This window comes from Euleptes europaea, chromosome 1 (assembly GCF_029931775.1).
Source record: "Euleptes europaea isolate rEulEur1 chromosome 1, rEulEur1.hap1, whole genome shotgun sequence".
NCBI classification, from domain to species: domain Eukaryota; kingdom Metazoa; phylum Chordata; class Lepidosauria; order Squamata; family Sphaerodactylidae; genus Euleptes; species Euleptes europaea.
The window spans coordinates 71,252,968-71,273,790 of NC_079312.1; the positions used below are offsets into that span (position 1 = coordinate 71,252,968).

Below are 20,823 nucleotides of genomic sequence, written 5' to 3' on the forward strand. Positions count from 1 at the left end.
TTTTTGTACCTGTCCTTTTGCTTGTGGTCTGATAGGGGAACTGACAAAAGTAAGCAGAACTTTTGAAACCAAGATCTTTGAAACCAAGAGTGGAAATCTACATAGGGCTGGAGGGTACAAGAGGACATAGAAATGGTGGTAGGCAGAAAGAAATTAGGTTCCCAGTCGGCTTTTGTTTGTTCTCTATTGTCTAACGCAAGTGTTTTTAGGAAGTGGGTGGGGCCAGGTGAGGCTTTTGCCCAGCAAGGCTTGTGACTGGCCATTGGAAATGTGAATGCCGGTGCTGATTTTTAAAAAAACACTGCTTTGGCAGCAGCCGCTACCACAGGCACTACCACATCACAAGGATCTTCACTGTGTGACTGAAGGTAAGCTATTTTGGGGCTGGCTCCACCTCCTGCAGCAGCCGTTTTGCGGCTGCCCCACCACGCTGCGTCAAAATCCCAAAGGTTCCCACTGGCTCTTAAAGGTTGGGGACACATCTTTTAAACTTGTTTATGAACCCTGTATTTTCTTAGGTTCCCTTTGTATTTATATCTCGTCATAGCAGATGCATGCTGGGCCTGCCCAAAACGTGACAGCTTTTCCCAGCCTAAAAATGCAGTGAAAATAGGTCCCCCGGGTGGGGGGTGGGGGAGAGTGGCCACCACAGAGTCAAACTGAACTGCAGGTTACATTGAAAAGATGTGGCGGCTTCAGATTTACCCCGATTCCTGACAGAAATGCTGTATCAAGGCCAGATGGGCAGGAAGGGTCTGAAGTTCCACTTGGAACTTAAGCTTCCCTCCCCCAAACTGAATTCATGAGGCATACAAAATACAGCTCACCCTTGCCCAAAGAAGCAGCAAGATGCATGATCCCGTCACAGTTCATAAAGGTTTTGTCACCCCTTTCAGCGCTGGCTTTTGTCAAGAACTTATCATACCTAAGGGTGAACCCCTGAAAGGCTGGGTTAGCTCTGGTGCTAGGTACCTGGAGAGCCTATTGTCTTCTGTTTGGGGTTTTTTTAATGATCAATACGCTTTCAAATACAAACAGCCAACTATATTAAGAGACATAGCCCAGCCATACCCATCAATGAAGCAACTGGCAAGGCTCCAACAACAGAAGCCTGTGGCAAAACATACCCTGCCAACAAGTTGTATTTCTGCCAGAAATATGAGGTCAGAACTTTCCAGGGTTTTTTTACATTCTTGAATTTGGACCCCTTTCCCCAAGCTTGACCACAGACCTTGAAAATTAAATGGTGTAAAATCAATTGCCACATGAACGGCAACCAACCAGCAAACACTAGTCCTGGTCAGAGAAGTGGGTTAAAAACCAAAGGGAATGGTGTTCCCTTTTTAAAAAGAAAAGAAGCCAAACTAGCAACACAAGTATTTAAATACAGAAACATGGTTTTAAAGAAAAAATAATATTTATTTGCAATATAAACAGAGTCCCAATATTGGGTTCAGGATATATAGGGTCACTCATTTTTCCTTCATAACACAGAAAGCAAAGCTGTCCCTCACTAACAAACTCTCATTTATACGAGGAGGATGCATCTTTAAGAAGACCACCATTGGCACAGGAAGCCTTTATACAAACCAGCTTAACAAGATACAGATGCACAGTCTAAATCCCTGAAAAAAATAAAATGCCTCCTTGAGGTAAGATGCAGTTAAGAGAATCCCCACTTGCTTGCTCATCCACACATAGTGCTCCACTTTTCTTGCCCTGATGACCCCAACAACCCCAAGATTATTACATTTTTTAAAAAAAGAACAAATGAACAAACTGACAAAAAGATCATTCCCATTATCTGGAATGAATATTTAACAAAAAAACACACACCACAATTTCTTGATGCGACAGCAATAAACATTCGTTCACATGAAGATCGTTTTCATTTGCTGAAAAAGTACAAAACTGAATAGTTGGGGGGGGAATCCGTGGCTTTAAGTTACTTTGAGAGTGAAAGTGGAAAGGGAAGCAGGAAAAAGGAGGGACTACCCTGAAGCCAATATATTTTGTCCTTGTCTGTTCGGCCCTCCTGAAAAAAATATAAGCACCACTTCTCCCTCTTCCAGTATAATACAAGATGTATTACCCCCCCCCCAATACATTAGTGAGAATTATAAACAAGTCTTCTTGTTGTAGAAGGCACAGCAAAGAAGTTACCCAGAAAACGAAAATTCACCAGAAAGCTCCAGTGGCTTTAGATATCAGCTGCTTCCCCACCCCTGTGCTCAACAGCACAGTCGCATATGCCCTCCTCTGGTTCATATGCATTAGAACCCCTCTGGGGTTCTGTATTAGAAGAGCCTTTACTCAGCACAAGCCTACTTAAATAGCAGGATCATGGGCTGCGCCTGGCCTCACCGCCATGCTGCTCCTCCCGCCGCAGCAGAGGCAAGCGCACCAGATAAATGCCAACATTGTTGAAAAAGATTTTCATTGCTTCCGAAGCTGGCATGGTTTCAGGCCAGCTGGGTGACATTAACAGTCATAACAGGCTGAGCAGAGCAATGGAGAGCCTTAAACATGCTTCTGCCAGCTCTGGATGGAGGTTAGGCGAGATGCAATCTCAGGTAACACCAAACAGAGTGATAACGGGTATAGGGTAGGGGTGTGGGTTTGTTTGTTTTTGGCAAAGGTGGTGGTTTTTTTTTAAAATGCACATTGGCGCTTAGTCACCTTGGCTGATTCAGTGCAGAAGAGTTTGTGAACGTGGGCATGGTGGAGGGGGTGTTGTCACCAACTGGCCCTCACAAGTCATGAAAACTCCACCCAGATGCCAACAGCAGCAGCAAGGTGTCCTGTCTCGCCCACTCCCAGTACCCAGTAACATGCCAGTATATGATCAAGGCTTTACAAAGTGTGCAAAATGCATTTGGTCTATAGAAACATTTGATTCTTCTCCTTTATCTAAAAAAACATGAATTCGAACAATAACAGAATAAAATACTGGTTTTGCAACCTTGTCTGTACAAACAGTCAGGAACGTACGCATTTAAAAAGAGCTTGAACCCAAGAAAGAGTAAAGATTACCTCCTTTTAAAAAAAGTAAACTGGATTTTTTAAAACAACAGTCTCAGGCCAACACTTATTGGTCAAGGTTGCCAAGTGCATTGAGGCTCCTTTGCTTTCCAGTCCCAGCTCACAGACACACAAGCAGCTTTGGCATGCCAGTGTGGTGTGCACATATTGTGTGTGTGTGTGTGTGGTGTCAGTCTCTACACACTCAGGAAAGCAGTTATTGCCAGTAACAGCTGCGTTCAGAATGCCGGGCCATCCCTCACATTAAATAACTCTGATAAGGTAACTCCTCCAAACCCATTTTGATTAGCATCAGAATACTAATAAACGGCGTAAGCCTTTTCAGCAAAGCAGCAATCAGATAGCTCTGCTTGGAGAAACCAGTTCTTTCAAGGCTGACCGGAAATACTTTTTCTTTTTCCTTTAATGAATTTGAAATGCTCAAGAGAAGCTATTCAAGGCTCAGGGAGCCCCAAAGAAAATGCCCTTCATGTGGACTCCAAAGTGTTCAGCTGAAACAAGTTGTGATTTGTCGGGGTGGTGAAGTAAAGCTGCTCACTGGGGGAGCGGTTATCGCATGGGCTGGTGAGCCCCAAAGTCCTCTCAAAGTCCAGGAGTTGGCCCATGAAGTTAAAGTTTGGGGAGATATTGGACTTTTTCCTTTTCACAAAATCGTAGGCATCATTCAGAGACAAGTTGAGCTTTTGCATCAAGTAGGCAACTGTCACTGTGACGGACCTGCTGATACCGGCAAGGCAGTGAACCAGGATACCACATTTCTTGGAACGGGCCTCATCTGAAATAAGGAGAAAAGAGGGAGGGTTATCACTCTGTACCAAAGAAGCCACCTCATTGACACAGGGCTAACTGGAAACCTGCCTCTATCTTTTCCAGTCAAAGATCAAAGAACAATACAAAGGACTAAACTAAGCCATTGCCACATACAACTACCGTTCCAACTAAATGCTTCCTGCAAGTCTCATATGTTGTATACTTGCATCGATAGTGGCAGCCAGTACTACACAGCAAGGGCAGTTTACAAATATTAGTTCTTTAAATCTTACATCATCTTCATGCAGCAGGAAATAGTGATAAGTGGAAAAGATAAGGAAATAAGAGTGAGGGGGCAACGTCAGACTTGTACTCCCTGAATCTTGTTAAGATGGCAATTCAGTGCTCTTCGGTCTCAACAATGTTTATATTAAGCAACGCTCTGGTTGGTAGCCAAGACTCTGTAAAATTGACACATGACTAAATGCTACAAGGGCCACATTAGATAGCTTTTGGAGGCTCCTTATTTTCTGAACAGAAAGCCAGCTTCACGTGGGAGATGAAGTTAGCTAAAAAGGATTATATTTTCTCACTCCTCACAAAATTACCATTGTTTAACAACAACATTCAAGCATGTAATGGCGGGCAAGAAAGGCTAACTGCATTTTAATTACCAAAGCAACATATTTCCAAAGGCTGAAAACACTGCCACGGATTCCTGATGGCATCTACATGTAACTGACAGTGGAGAATAAGGTCGCATTCTTCAACACCTTTATCTGATGTTAGCTCTACTTAAGTAAACCAACACCATGAGCCAAGTGACAAAGGCTACAACTGTAACCAAACACACTCAGACGTACATCCCATTAAGGCCCATAGGATTAACTTCAGAGGACACACGCTGAGGCCTTGGTCGACTGTCATCTAGCCACCTTGCAATGCAATCCTGTGCTCCAGTGTAAGACCACTTGGACTGGACTAACTCTGAACAAGGCCACACCTTGTTCTTTGACTAACAGCAGGAAGTCATAAGCTACAGGTAGCAGATGAAAGAGAGAAATACAGAATGAAATCACTTGACTTCTTATTCCACCACACTGTACAAGCCACTGAGCAAGGACCGTTCAGCACAGGCATTTCTCTAGCTGAAGAGTTTCTCTGAGGTCTGCTAGCATTCTCTTTGAACACAGGTGCTTTTTCCCAAATTGGGTTTTATAGTGAATGAATGAGGTAATCATTTCCTGTCATAAAAACCAAAAGCACAACGTGTGGTTTTCATGGAAGGATGTTTTTGACGGAGGCAGTGTCTCAATACCACACTCTAGCAGCAAGCCTTCAAGTAAAAACAAGTTCCGATAAACTGATAACAGCAGTGCAGTTGAAGGAACAGATCTTACAGATTTTTTAAATCCGCGGTAATACAAGCCTAAATACATTTGGACACCAGTTGGCCTTTGCCTCCTCATAAAGTGTTAGTTTACAACAGGAAAGCTGCCTAGAAAAAGGAAGAACACTGCAAGCAACACGAGCAGTCTTGATGTTGCCAGACTTTTCGGTGTGCCCAGGCACATCAACATTTGCCCAGTATTTCTCCCACAGTAAACACATCTGTGGCTAGTATACACGCCACATTATGAGCCAATTATAGCATACTCTATGCACTTGCAAGGCTTATAAGCAGTGCACATGCTATACACAGATCAGCACTACCAGCAAATGGGGGAGCGTAAGTGCTATGCTTGAGGATTCTGTTACAACAGCAATGTTCCACCTTCAAACAAATCTAGTTAGGTGTGCACAAGGAAGAGACTTCAACCTACTAGATGTTTTCCCCATAACCCTCAGTATAAAACAGGGTTTCTTTTTGGGACCTTGAAAGCAAACACGAAAATCACTGCATTTTTTAAAAGCACGTTATTTCTGCCGGGAAAGGGCGGGGTACAAATAAAATAAATAAAAATAAAATCTGTGTTCCTGTATTATACACATCTCTGATCCTAGGAGGCTCCCATTTAGACACGGAGATTCTCACTTTTAGGTGGTCAGCATAAGGATTTTCTCCAAACCACAAAAATAAGTCATGATGATATCCCCAGTCTACAAGTAGGTCCACATATGCATATTCATCACTTGTTAATTTGGGCACTGAGATAACCTGCATGTGTGAATGAACCATCATGCATCCAACACAGACAGTTCTGAATTTAGTAATCTAGTGGCAAGTATGAGGGTGTAAGGTAACCTTTCATTATTTTATCTCAATAGTTTTGAAACTGTTCCAGAAAACCCGGCATTTCCGTAATGAGAAGATCAGTAATGGTAGATAGCCTTTCCAGCAAAACAGCTTGCCACCTACCACCGATCTTCCCCTTCTGTTTGTGGCTAACATGATATATGGCCACACTCGCAGCTGACACAGTGATAGTAAGGCCCAAAAGGCCTGGCCAGCACCCCACATTAATTGTATGCATCCTAGAATATGCCCCACAATCTTCAGCATCGGATTAGGGGACCACAGCAGATGTTCAGTAGTTCTCTGCCAGACAAATCAATGTTGAAATGGTTATCCAGAGGTAGAATTTTAACAGGAAAATGCCTCCATAACACCCAAAACCATAATGCCCAAAACCATGACCACACAATCTTATTTCTAAATCTACCATGTGCAGAGAAATCCCTAGAAGTTTAATTGGATGTGATTTTTGCTCCAACTAGTGTATCGCCCATACAGGTTATAATTTGGTACCCCAATACTGGCACATTCACCAGGTACCAGGAGGTGTAAAATTGGACACATTAATTCACCAGAGGCAGATGGGAGGAGCAGTTAAAGAACCCTGTAGATTAGTTATGGAAAATTACTAATTGCTAAAGGGGCTGTTCCATCAACAACAGGATGTCCAACACCTACCAATGAAAGCAATGGCCTCAGGAAAGAATTGGGAGAGATTCTGACTCCAGTGATCCGAGATGGGAATCTGTTTGTACTTGAATTCTCCATCGTGCTCAAACATGTTGGGAAGGTTGGGAGTAACGTTCAGGATGTACTTGATGCCATACTTGCCCAAGACATCCAGGTTGCTGGAATCTTTGGCACAGCCCAGATACAAGTAAGGGAGAATCTGGACAGGGAAGGCAGGCTGGTTGTTTGGGATTGGGCTCCCATCGGATTCTGTGGCACTGCTTGGTTCCCGATCAGATTCCCCATCGGAACAATCGGAGCTTATCCTCAGCCCGCCCAGGCCAAGAACTGACGCAGGGGGAGAGTTGGTGGGAGAGGAAGTGTCGAGGCTGGTTTCACAATGCTCTGAGTATTCTGTCTGAAACTTGTTGAATCCACCTGTGGAAGTAAACAGAAAATAGCACTTACTGTCACTGTACTTTGGTGCCACAGGCAACAAGATGCTTATTACCAAGGGGACACAGCATTTTCAATTACTTGTTTCCTAGGAGTAAGAATGACAGAATCCAGAGATTGGTTTCCCAACCTTTTATTTCGTGCTTCCTCTTCAATAGCAGTTCAGGTTGCCAACTGTCCAAAACACACAGGTCTACCCTACAACTGCACTTTGAACAGCAACTCGAACAACAACTTGCCCTTTCATAGCATGGAGATAACCACTGCTCTGCAGACATTAGCAGATGATAAAATATTAAAGGCAGAAGAACAAGAGTTGGCAACCCAGCAAGTGCCAGTAAAGACAGAACTTTCGAGTGAATGCTTCACCTTGGGACTGATCACATGCAGTAAGTCGGCACTGCAGGACTCCCCTTTTTTTCCTGTCCCACTCAGGTGCAGTTCTCACCCAAAGGGGATAAAGCCCAAGTCGGGGCTGCAGCACTTCAAACTTCACTAAATACTCAAAAAAAAATGTGACTATGTCATGGAAATGTAGAATCCTTCATTACTTAGTTTTCTGATTATAGGGATTTTTCAGTAAGGAGGAATCTCTCTCACTCAGTCACATATATATTTGTGTGTGTGTGTGTGTGTGTGTGTGTGTGTGTGTGTGTGTACATACATACACACATACTCACACACAAATCCTGCAATCTGAAGTAGTTCTGTCCAGAAACAGGTTATAGAGACCTCAGTTTCTTTGATTACCTGCCTCTGAAGCAGGAACCCATAGACACAGATTTGACATGTGTTATACAAGCTTTATTTGTGAATAAAACTGATGGTAAAAATATGACCGAGTACAATTGATATTGCTTCCTTTTTCCCTCTCCTAGCAGGACTTCTGTGCCTTTAACAGACACCTAACTGTCAGAAAACCAGACACTGTTGCATGGAGGTTATGCTTTCCCAATGATGGGAAAGCTTTACCTGTTGAATGATTCTCATGCAGCTGCTAGAAATGTAGCAGACACTGGGTCTGAAGAAGGCAGAAACTCAAGGTATCTCATCTCAAGAACAAGAGGGTTTTAGTTCATTTCCCACTGACATTAATGAGTGAGAGTCAATTTAGCTTTTGACAGGGTAATAGGTATTCTGAAAAGAACTAAACACTTGAACTAAAAGAACTAAATACAAATATATTTGGAGCTACTTGTAGAGACAGCACCTTCCCCACATGCTGGCAATAACATAATAGTTCTGAGGAGAAGGATAAGAGAATGGGACAATCGAAGTTTCAGTTTTAAAATCAGAATATTTGAGTATCGTGCTACATCCGCGGCAAGATCACAACTGTCAGTTTAAAAAATGCCAATGTGCGAGCTGAGACATTTGCTTCAAATTTACGTAGATCTAAGGCTTTGCTGATGTGCAGCCAACACCAGAAACAATTTCTCCTCCTAATTATTTGTTTTTTGATGGCTCATTTTGATTTAGCAATTAGGAAAAGGAAAACTTACTTTCTCCTTAATGTACATTAATAGGTATTTAACCATCATTATCTAAATCTGATAAACAGTGCCATTATAAAAGTCGCCTGGAAATTTAAGGAGCTTGGCATAGCTGCAGTAAGGTCACTGAACAGAGTACACAGCCCCTGCCATATTCATTCATGAAGAAAAAAACAGGTTCCCTTTTTCTTCTCCTCAAAGAGAAAGACAATATGGAGAAGCCATTTTGGAATTTTAATTGGAAACATTTCCCACTGAGGCCCCAGAAGAGAGAAGGGAGAGAAACGCAGCAGCTTTTAACTCCTCTTTCTTCTGTTACATATAAGTTAAGAACTACAGGAGATGGGGGAGGGTGAGAGAGATTAACTATAAAATCAAGGTTAAATACTACACTCCTCAATAAGTAAAAAAAAAAACACTACTGAGGGATGAAAAGGCTGGGCAGTGCACTCAGTCAGTCAAGAATAACTCAAGAAATGCATAGGGTAGTTTTAATTCAGCTCCTAAGGAGTCAATGGTAGGCAAGAAAAGATCCCACAACCCATAGGAACAGTTTATTCCCTCCTCTAGAGCCCATACACTGTCCAAACGTCTTGCTCCTCCCTCCACTACGGAAATCCCATTAAAAAAAAACAACACACGCACACACACCAGATTTTATTGAAAGGGATCCTTTTGATTCAGTGTCGCCTGCCATTTCTGCCTCAACCCCGCCACCCAGTGACCACAGCGGTTGGCACAAACCATCCTTGCTCTCCTGGGCAGCCTCCCTCACAGCAATGCCCTTTCACAGGAAACGGTTCTAGATCTGAATGGGGGAATTTAATCAATTGAGATCTCCATTCAAATGTGTTTCATTCAGAGATCTCAAAAGGAAACACTGAACCAGAAAGGTCACCTAGCACAACCTCTGGGCCAGAGGCAAGGCCAGCCACCCCCTCTCCCCAACCCACAGCTGGAAACTGTATACAAACACCTGGATCTGGCCTTAATATGCAGAGACTAGTCACCAATCAGATAGGGGTCTTAGGAATGACAGACAAGCGCCAAACGATCCATATCCCCCCCCCTAATAAATATTAATTCTAGCAACTGTTCTCAGATAGCAGAATATGTGTAAAAACTGTATTTTGGGCAAGTGGGCACATGAAGTCACAGCTACGGACGAGGTTTTGGATGCCTTTCCAGTCCATTCTCCCCTTTGCCCAAAAATTCTGAAACTCTGTTAAGGGGGCTTGGGGGGGGGGAGGGAAAACCAGAAACAGACAGTTGTCCAGAAATCTTTTTTTAAAGGTTGGTGGTAATAAATCAGGTACTGTGAGAGGTAGAGGGAAAGGCAGGGATGCTAGCCAGAAACAGATACAGAACTCTCACAAACCAGATTCCAGAAAGATACTTGTGTGACGTCCTGAAAATTCTCTATTCACAGACAGGGAAGAATCTGACAGGAGCAGTCCTTTTTCTGGAAGGGAAGTAGGAGGGAACACTACCCCCCACACGCCGTACAGGACACAGAAAGATCCCCCCCTCTCCCTTTTTTTATTTTTTACCAAGGAGGGGGGAAATGTAAGAGCAGATCGTTGGGCATTAAGTAGCGAGCAGCTTTCAATAAGCCATAACCACGATCCTATCTTTCTGGATGGCAGCAGTATTAATTAATAACCCCAACACAGACCCATCCATGGCTCAGTGGTCAAAATGTCTCAGCCCAGGGAACCGTCCACACACACACACACAGCAACACCAACAACGGGAGATTAATGGAAGAGCATAATCCTTTGGCAAAACCAACCAACCAACCAAAAAAAAACAAAAAAACCCTAATCCCTTTTGGAAACCGTTTATTTGTTTTAAAATGAAGAAAATGTCCTTTTTCAAATGGGGGAGGGGGGAAAGCGATTCCTTAGAAGTAGCCGCCCACAGCCCCCCACGGCCGGAAAACGAAGGGTCAGGAAGTGGGGGAAAGAAAGCGCAAAGGTTGGGAGATCTGGCACGCAGGGCAGCGGAAAGAGATCCCAGGAGCCGTCGGTGGAGGGAAACGTGGAGATCATGACAGGTCAAGCGGGGCGGGAGGCAAGGGCTTAGGCGGGAACGGCGCCAGCGGCTCGGGCTGCGAGCTACAGACCCGCGACCTGCTGCCCCTCCGTAGGGGAAGTGGGGCGGGGGGGGGCGTCTAAATCCCGCCGGCGGACATCTGGGGGCTCTTAGCGGCGCTTCCCTGCAAACCCCCCCTACCCCCATTGCCAGCAGCAGCTTGTGTGTGTGTGTTGAGTGCCATCAAGTGGCTTCCGACTCCCGGGCCATTTATTCATGGAAGGTTTTGCATTGGATTTGTCACTCTATAGCTGCACATTTCCCCCATCTGAATCCTCAAAACTCTGCACGGGGTTTTACTGTTGCGTTTTGAGAATCTGGATGGGGGAAAAGTGCATCTAAAGAGTGGCAACTCCAGGGCAAAACCTTCCATGAATAAATGGCCCTGGCCGCAAGCCCTCCAAAGCGCCCCGTCCCGGCCAGCGCCGCTCCGCCCCCGCGCGGCTCACCTTTCAGGTAAAAGGCCTTGCAGCCGTCCTCGCGCAGCTTGTGCAGCAGGAGGCCGAGCACGGAGGCCGGGGCGCCGGCGTCCTGCTGCCACTCGGCCGTGGCCTCGTCGTACAGCAGCACCGTGTCGGCCTTGCAGCGCTTGGCGAAGCGCTCCTTGTCCTCGTGGTTGGGGATGATGGAGCGGATGGGCAGGTTGCCCTTCTTGAGGCGCCGCAGCATCAGGCCCGGGATGGCCAGGTTGATGGCCGTCTCGATGTGCGACGACTCGAAGAGCTCGTGCGGGCGGCAGTCGAGCAGCAGCAGGGCGCGGCCCCCGCCCGACTCCAGCTCCTCCTGCAGCCACTCCACGCTCTTCCACGGCGCCGACGCCGCCATGGGGGCCCGCGGGGAGCTGCCCCAGATGTGGTTTTTCATCGGGACCGCGACGGCAGGGGGCCGAGACAGGGGCGGCGGGGGGGGGGGCGGGCGGCGGCGAGAGGAGGACCGCGCGCGGAAACCGAGCCGCGGGGAGCACAGGCCCCCTCGCAGCCTCCTCCAAGCCGCGGGAAAGTAAACCCGAGTTTTAAAAAAAAAAATTAAAAAATTAAAATAAAAAGCGATCCGCGAGGGGATCCGCTTTAGGGATCCAAAGGCGTCAGCAGATCGGCGTTCCCGTCCTCTCGATCTTCTCTGCTCGCTGCAAAGACGTTTCCTTCCACTTGCAGGAGCTGGAAGCGGTGTGTGTGTGTGTGCGTGTGCGTGCGGCGGGAGGGGGGGAGAAACAGACAGAGAACGGTGCGGCTTTTCTCCCCACCGCCGGGAGGAGGAGGAGGAGGAGGAGGAGGGTGCTTTGCTGCCGACTGCGAGGCTCGTGCCTCGCTTTTCCCTCCCTTGCAAAGGCAGGCGCTACTTGCTCCGGTTCAAGGCGCTTCTGCCAGAGCCGCTGCTGCTGCTGCCGCCTCCTCGCCGCCGCTCCATCGCGGGTCCTGCCTGACAGCCTCAATTAAAAAGGGGCTTCGCCATCGGAGCGGCGTGTCAGGCTCGAGGAGGCGGGACCTGGGCGGGCAAGGCGAGGAGGCGGGCCTTAAAGGGGACGCGGCGGACCTTTCTCCTGTGCCCGTTGGCCGGACGGCGAATACACGAGGAGCTCTGGCGGAGCGGTCGCGCGGTCTGCGAGGCTGGCTTACTTCCTCCTCCTGCCTGCGTATGAATCTAAACTCCCCCTTATGTGAATTTGCTTTGGGCTCCGCGCGATTTACTTATGAATAAACATACCTAGGCTCGGATAACCTCCCCCCCCAAAAACACACACACACACACACACAACTAGATTAACAGATAATTCCCAGTGGGTCGCCGTGTTAGTCTGTCTGCAGTAGTAGAAAAGGGCAAGAGTCCAGGAGCACTTTAAAGACTAACAAAAATATTTTCTGGCAGGGTAGGAGCTTTCGTGAGCCACAGCTCACTTCTTCAGATACAGCTAGAATGTGAATCCATCTGTCTTTAAGTAGAGGAGAGTGAATTCAGACAAGCATTAGTATGTAAATGTTAACAGTATGTCAATGTGAATAGGTGTGGTATGCAGATGAGTCTGTGATGTCCAGGGGTCATCTCTCCCCTGGACATCACAGACTCTTCTGCATACCGCACCGAATCCCATCACGCCTGCTATTCACATTAACATACTGTTAACATTTACATACTAATGCTTGTCTGAATTCACTCTCCTCTACTTAAAGACAGATGGATTCACATTCTAGCTGTATCTGAAGAAGTGAGCTGTGGCTCACGAAAGCTCATACCCTGCCAGAAAATATTCTTGTACGTCTTTAAGGTGAAACGACTCTTGCTCTTTTCTAGATTAACAGAGCAATCCTACTCAGGTTTACTCAGAATCCTACTCAGGTCTATTCAATGGGACTTACACCCAAGAAAGTAGGTGTTTTGTTTTGTTTTAGGATTGCAGTGGAAGAATCGCATTTCTTGATATTTAGTATGTTCTATGCCAATAAAGGTTTGGATGATGATGATATTTAGTATGCCTTCACCCTATGACATTCCTGTGACTTTTGCTAATTAATTACCATGCAATCTGATCAAAAGGAACACCTGCAAGTTATCCTTCCCGTCAGAAGGGAACGCGCTTGGTTTCTTTAGCGTGCCGCTGCATGCATGTCCCTGGCCTCTGGACTGATCCCATGTCACGTAAAAAAAGGGGGGGGAACCGGAAGGAATCTCGTATACATAGTGCTGGGATGCTCCAACGTTCAGAAAACCCTGCCGCATTCTCTCTGGCAGAGGACTGGAGAACAGGACACCCCGGGTCCCTTCCTTAGGAGCAATCGATAAACTCTTCTTTCTTCGAGGAGTCTAATTGAAGTCTATGGAGCCGCTCTAGAAAAAGCGGTTTACGGACTGCGGTTTTTCTCGCTCTGAGAAGGGCAACTGCAATGCTCGTACTGCCTGCTCGAGTATTCTAGACGTTGCACTGTCGCCGCCGCCGCTTCAGCCTGGTGTGATTTACCACCGCCCTAATGCCTAAGAGGGCGGGAGGGGGAGAGGACTTGTGTGATTCCAGGGCGGCAAGCAGAGCCCGCTAGAGGTGCTCAAACTCGAGACGAGACCTACGCGGGTCCCCTCTCTCCCGCCTTGCCTGTGCTGGAAAGGGAATCGCCTCCCTTTGGCCCTAAATGGCAAAAAAAAAAAAAGCTTCCGTGTTGGTCTGCAGTAGAAGAGCTAGATTCGAGTCCAGTAGCGCCTTAGAGACCAGCAAGATTTGGGGGGGGGGGGTTAATGAGATTTCGAGAGTCAAGACGCGTCACCTGTGTCCAGTGGGGCTCACGCCTAGATACATTTGCACAGGTTTGCAGCGTTAACCAAATGCTCGCCCTCGGATTCACAGCAATGCACTACCACGGGCTTCAGTGGGCTCCACCACTGGAAGACAATTATGACCCGGGCGGCGCAAGGTGGCTGGAAGGGGTTACATGGGGTTTAAAAAGGAACAAGGACAGGCGCTGCTTGCCCTGGTAAATAACAAGAATTGCCTCCATCGACTGAATGAGGGAAGGGGGGGTTGTGTGTGCATCTTCTATCTGGGGACAGAAATAAACAACATTCGAAATTATACACGTATTTATGCTAAAACCGAGCTGGATGTAAACAAATGCCTCAAGCAGGACCCACGCTTGCGCCGCGCGACCTATAAAATATCAAGCGGATTCTCGCTCTTTAGCTATTTACACATGGAGCGCTTGATTGACAGAACTTTGTTGCTCCACGTGATTTTCCGCTTTAAAAAAAAGCTTCCTTGAGTTCTTTCGCCTTTTCACAACGAGCCAATCAGCTGCTCAAGTAGACGATGCGAGAACCCGAGGAGCCTATCCAAAGAGGGAGGCGGGGCCTTTGGAATCTTGTGCATCAGGTCGCTGGAAGCAAAGCGCGGGAAGGGGATTCGGTGGAAGTGAATGGAGTATCAGATAGGTATGTCGTTGCGTGAAAGTCTCCGGCAAGCTTGCGCAGAAGGGCTAATAATGAGCCTTGTAAGAATTGCAGTATTATTAATCCAAAGCACTAGCAATTCCTCCCTGCTTCCTTTGCTTCTTGAACCCTGATGCTCAGTAGTTAATATTTTGGGACGCTAGTCACAGCAGGCAGGCTTTAGTATGGATCGGTGGACAGCTTATAGCTTCTTCACATACTATCTTTTAATAGGTGATCTGGATCTTTAAAATATATATCTAAAAATTAAGATATCGGTACAAGAAAGATAAGTTTGCAAACATATATCATACAGTTGCACTATTAAGGCAGAGTCGTAACTGGCTATAGTTCTTTGTTGAGTGCATACTTTGCAGCAAACCAGACTATACCTCTGTTTGGTAGGTGAAATGGTTCTTAGTTGCTGCTGATGAAGCTACTAAAATGAAGCAAAATCTGCCAGTTTTTGCAGCAAATTGAACAACTGTTTCTTGCCAAAGAACAAGAAACACAGAAGGTAGGGTTTATTTAAAAAAATTAATCCTGCCAAATTTATACAAAGTGATACAATTTACAATAAATAATGTAAAGCCTAGCAGTTAATAAAACATTTTTTTAACTTCTCAGTAGCAAACCCATATAATAGCATTGTCACTCAAAACAGGCAGCTGAGCCCTGAACCCCAGATGCTGCTGGGGTGCTATATTGCCACATTACACCTCTCTGTGGCTTAGTTGTTGCCATCCCAGAACCATGACAGTCTGGTCTTAGGATAGTGTTGTCAATCACCAAAATAAAAATAATTTACATTCTCTGCAAAAGATATGCCAGGCAAAGTTATGGTAGGCCCCAGAAGGCATTCATTTTTCGTTTGACAAACTAGCATTTAATAAAACCCTGAACAACATTCAAGTCATGCAGGACTAGATCATACACACACAAACACAGAGGAATAGAGAAAGGGCCGTGAAATGTAAGGTACGCACAGTAGTGACCATTTAAAACTACAGAAGCAGGCAACAGCACACTCTTCCTAGCATACTGGTTCCCAGGAGTAGCATACAACAGAGAGGTGCAAAATACCATAAGAACATAAGAAAGGCCCTGCTGGATCAGACCAAGGCCCATCAAGTCCAGCAGTCTGTTCACACAGTGGCCAACCAGGTGCCTCTAGGAAGCCACTAACAAGATAGCTGCAGCAGCACCATCCTGCCCGTGTTCCACCCCACCCAAAATAATAGGCATGCTCCTCTGATGCTAGAGAGAATAGGTATGCAGCATGACTAGTATCCATTCTAACTAACAGCCATGAATCCCCCTCTCCTCCGTGAATATGTCCACTCCCCTCTTAAAGCCCTCCAAGCTGGCAGCCATCACCACATCCTGGGGCAGGGAGTTCCACAATTTAACTGCGTTGTGTGAAAAAATACTTCCTTTTATCTGTTTTTAATCTCTCACCCTCCAGCTTTAGCAGATGACCCCGTGTTCTAGTATTATGGGCGAGGGAATTTGTTATCAGCTACAACTTCCACCTAAAACCACTCAAATATATAATTAATGATCTACACCCCATCCTGGAGAATGATATTTTGTCTTACAAGCCTTGGCTTCCCCTCACTTATAGATAGCCCCTCAGTTTAAATCAGCATCTTCCTAATTAGGTTGTGCAACAAACCCAAATGTCATCCCAGTCCCCATTCAAGGACTTAATGGACGTCAACTGCCCTACTAAGGGATTGTTCACTTGCTGATCCTCCAACATTATACATGTTATCACAAGCCAGCATTGCCGTTCGTGTAGGTCAGGCCAATGAGTAGCTATTCAAAAAAAATGGATCTAAGTATGATGTTAAAATGGCATCATTCAGAACCAGTGGGAAATCCTTTTAGTCTCTTGAGATACTCTGCTGCAGAAAGTCACCATTGTTTAACAAAATAACTTCAAAGAGAGACTCCAGTGTGAAACTGCTGAATTAATCAGGAAGCTTAATTGTATTTGTTTAGGTCTGAACTGAGATAAAAGGCTTTTTCGCTCACTGTAGATATTGGATTAGTCTAGCAAAGGTAGGACAATTGTGTTATATTACCATTATTATGAATGGTTGCTGTGTGTATCTTGAATTGCCAGAGCTATGTGGAGAAATGTCATAAACTGCCTTTTACATTGCCTGGCCTTTTGACCTGACTGTTTATTTTGTGTTTCCTTTGTCTCTTCTGCCAGCATACAGTACGCAGTAGGCATTGAATGAAGCAGGCTCTAGCCACAAAGCTTCTGTCACAAAAATGGGTTAGTCTTCAGATTGCCGCAATACTCCTTGTTTGTAACCGACAAATTTGGCTACCTCTTCAGAATTTTTATTTAGCTGTTAGAGTTTTCTCAAGCTACTGTGGGACATGCCAGAACAAAGATGCTACATGTTTCACATCACCTGGGGCAGTCAGCCTCCCTCACAAAGACTGAAGCTCAGTGGGCCACCTGCCTACCTGTTGCTAAGCACTATAAATAACAGTTTTGAAGAAGGATAGATGTACATACATCAGGATCTGTGGGTGCTCCTGGCTAATTCCTGGCACTGATGTGTAGGTCACTTGGCCAGAATACTGTTCAGTCACACAGAGTTTTTTTTTTTTTTTGCTGGTTCCCCAAACTTCAGCTTTGGTGCCCAAGCATCAAACCAGTATCATTGGAAGCTTCCATCTGAGCAGACAGTTTACTTAGGAGTACTTGCTCTTGTGGGCAGCTCACGCGCAAACCTACCTAACAAGTATGTGCAATGTGTAAACCAGTTGTGCACCACCTAGATAGCATTCAGGGTCTTTGCAACGGATAAAGCACCCCTCGAAGTATATCCATATTGCAGAATGTTCAAAGGAAGCACAGTCTGGTCATTTACGCAAGTGTGTTTAGTAATTATAGGCAAGTTTGAAAGAGCCCCACACAATACAGAATTTGTCCTGAGGATAAAGAATTCATCCTGAGAACCTCACCTATTTTCCTTCCTTCCTCGAACAAGAGACCAACCCATTTGGTAGCAAATATAGGCTTAAAAATGGGTAGGCAGATTTCTGGTGTCCAGAGCTTTAGCTCCCTGCACAATGTTTTGCCCACAACTAACTGAAGCAGAATATAAACAAGCATATGTGAATATAATTGATTAGCACAACTGACAAAGGCTTCCTAATGCAGCTTTCCTTGGCCCCGAGTTTGGGTTATTTAAACTGTGTTGTGGGTTTTTAAATTTAACATCAACCACACACAATTCTGAACACACAGGTATTAATGGACTCAACAGCCCATGGGAGTCCATGGGCTTAAAAGGGTGTAATTCTGCTTAGGGTTGCATTGCAAATGCCTTAAATGGCATAAGCTTTTTATGTCAGGGCTTTGTTTTATTTGGAAAAGTCAAAACAGCCCTCCACTTCCCTTTTCTCCACAGTCTACATATAGTTTATGATGGCAGGGCTTCCAGTGTGAGTCAACTAACACAGCTATCTGAAGATACAACTTCTGGTGTACTCCTAGGATGTCAAAAATGAGTGTTTGCAGCTAATCAACCCGTTATTCTTGTTATCAAAGGGCTTCTCCTTTTTTGAATCAAGCAACTTGGCTTGCGTTTTTCTCAGTAAGCCTCATTTGTTGCTGTTCTTTAGGTGTGTAAAAATGAGGCGTGCATCATGCTACCATATCAAAACTAACATTCTACACACCCACTTCATGCTGCCAGAAACAAGATAGCCAGCTGCTGCTGCTGATAATGATTTCTAAACCACCTACAACACCCTGCAGCCATACAGCCTAAATAAGACAGACACAAGAGAGTTCTTGGACTTGCCACTTCAACGATTTTCATGAAGCTCAGTTGCACTGTGTGCAAGAAGAAATTGGAAATGCTTTCTCAGTATATCCATTGAGGTTAAGACATATATCGAGGGACCACACCTTCCCCTCCCCATTCAACCATGATGTAGTTGACCTGCATGTGGTTGATGAAAGCCCTAAAACCAGGCCACGAGCAGACGGTGGTTGCAGTCAGGCATCATGAGGAGTTGGCAGGGCCCAAATGCACACAATCCTGGCTTGTTGCCAGGCTCAGACCTCCCCCCTTCCTTTTGCGTGAGTGCGATGAAGGAATCCAGGTTTGAAACTAGGTCCAATTATGTGTGACGTACAAATACAGGCATGCAGCTTAACCAGGGTATGGGGGGTGTGGTGGGGGATATGACCAAATCCATCAAAAGAAAAAGAGACACCCCCCCCCCAAAAAAAAAACCCAGCCTGATGATAACTGAATATCTTTTAGGAGCAGAGTGTTGGACAACCAAGTGCTAATTGAAGCAAAAAGGTGAGGAGGCGAAATGGGCCTGCTGAAGCCCCTGAATTTCTAGGGTTGCCAATCCCCAGGTGGGGCCTGGGGATCTACCAGAATTACAGCTGACCTCCCAGTCACAGAGATCAAAATGGCTGCTGCGGGTGGTGGACTCTATGGTATTATACCTAGGTGAGGGTATAATACCTACTCTCTCCAGGATCAGACGAGCATGCCTGTTGTCTTAGGTGCTGTGGAACACAGGCAGGATGGTGCTGCTGCAGTCGTCTTGTTTGTGGCTTCCTAGAGGCACCTGGTTGGCCACTGTGTGAACAGCCTGCTGGACTTGATGCGCCTTGTTCTGATCCAGCAGGGCCTTTCTTATGTTCTTATGAGGGCCCTTCCTTCCCCAAACCCTGCCCTCACCTTACTCCACCCCCAAATCTCCAGGAATTTCCCAACCTGAAGTTGGCAACCCTAGAGAATTATGGAGACAGCGATTTTAAGCAGTAGGGTGTGATTTTCAAATTGTGTCCCCCCATCTGAAGGGAAAGAATGTATATTTCTTTGGTGATCTGTGAAGCCTTGAGTTCAGTCCCTGGTGTCTCCATCTGAAGAATGGTAAAGACATCTGCTTACAGAGTTGCTGCCGGTCGATTCAATAGCACTGGGCTAAATGAACATTAAGGAAATGTTATAAAAACAGAATATAAAACATAGCCTTATTTTTAAAAGGCCTGATGCATTGCTCTTTGGTTTGACCGTCTGTGTGTTAGTGGCAGCACCATGTTTACCTAAGGAGGAGCTTTGCTAGACAGTTGCCGGGCTGTGCTCTCTAATGTTCATGTTAAATTTTTAAGGCTTTCTGTCGACATTATGAAATCAAAAACAATGCTTGAGCCCACATAAGGTAGTGGGAGATGGAGTAGGAGGATCTTACTCAGCACTGCAGCAGCTGGTGCTCTGCGATGCGCTTCGCCACAGCACTTCAGGGACCCTGAAAGTATATGGACTCTTGCCGAATCTGCCAGCAGCAAGATCTCTCTCTCTCTCTCTCTCTCTCTCTCTCTCTCTCTCTCTCTCTCTCTCTCTCTCTCTCTCATATACCGAAGGTTGCCAATCTCCAGGTACTAGCTGGAGATCTGCTATTACAACTGATCTCCAGCCAATAGCGATCTGTTCCCCTGGAGAAAATGGCCGCTTTGACAATTGGACTCTATGACATTGAAGTCACTCCCCTCCCCAAACACTGCCCTCCTTAGGCTCCGCCCCAAAAACCTCCTGCCGATGACGAAGAGGGACCTGGCAACCCTACATATAGCCCCCGTCTCTATTTCCTTCTTCTCCCCTAAAGTTCATCATTCCAGGTATGGTCTTCCTACTTGCAGATGTCAAATGAGATCTTGCAGGTCTTCCCGCCGCGTGGATTTTGCTACCTCTTTTAAGATTGGTGGATTGTTAAGGGGTTTTCCTTTAAAGTAGAAAACAGGATCTGCATCTTGAGCCAACTTTTATGTTTTTATTCTGAGACCGAATTCTGCAAAGCTTCCTCTGTGTGCTGTTTCCTCCCAGGCCAGAGGAATGGGGGTATTGCTCTTAGAAAACCTACTCTCAGAAAACCATAGGAGCCTGCATCTAAAACTTTTCATACTCTTCCTACTACATTCTATGAGCACTAGATAGGCACCAGTACAAGGTCAGGTGTAGGGATGCCAGCATCCAGGTGGGACCTGGGGATTCCCCGGAATTACAGCTCGTCTCCAGACTACAGAGATCAGTTCCTCTGGAGGAAATGGATGCTTTGGAGGGTGGACTCTATGGCATTGTACCCTACGGAGGTCCCAGTCTTCCCCAGGCTCCAACCCCA

General features: G+C 45.8%; 1 protein-coding gene across 1 annotated transcript; it reads right to left on the bottom strand.

Moving 5' to 3' along the window:
- Positions 1 to 3,204: 3,204 nt before the first annotated feature.
- On the bottom strand, positions 3,205 to 11,604 carry DUSP7 (dual specificity phosphatase 7). Its single transcript, XM_056860832.1, has 3 exons — positions 11,190 to 11,604; positions 6,707 to 7,135; positions 3,205 to 3,817 (listed from the first exon to the last, which is right to left on the bottom strand). The coding sequence occupies exons 1-3, from the start codon at positions 11,602 to 11,604 to the stop codon at positions 3,510 to 3,512; spliced, it is 1,152 nt and encodes a 383-aa protein (XP_056716810.1). The 3' UTR covers positions 3,205 to 3,509.
- Between the last annotated feature and the right edge of the window lie 9,219 nt (positions 11,605 to 20,823).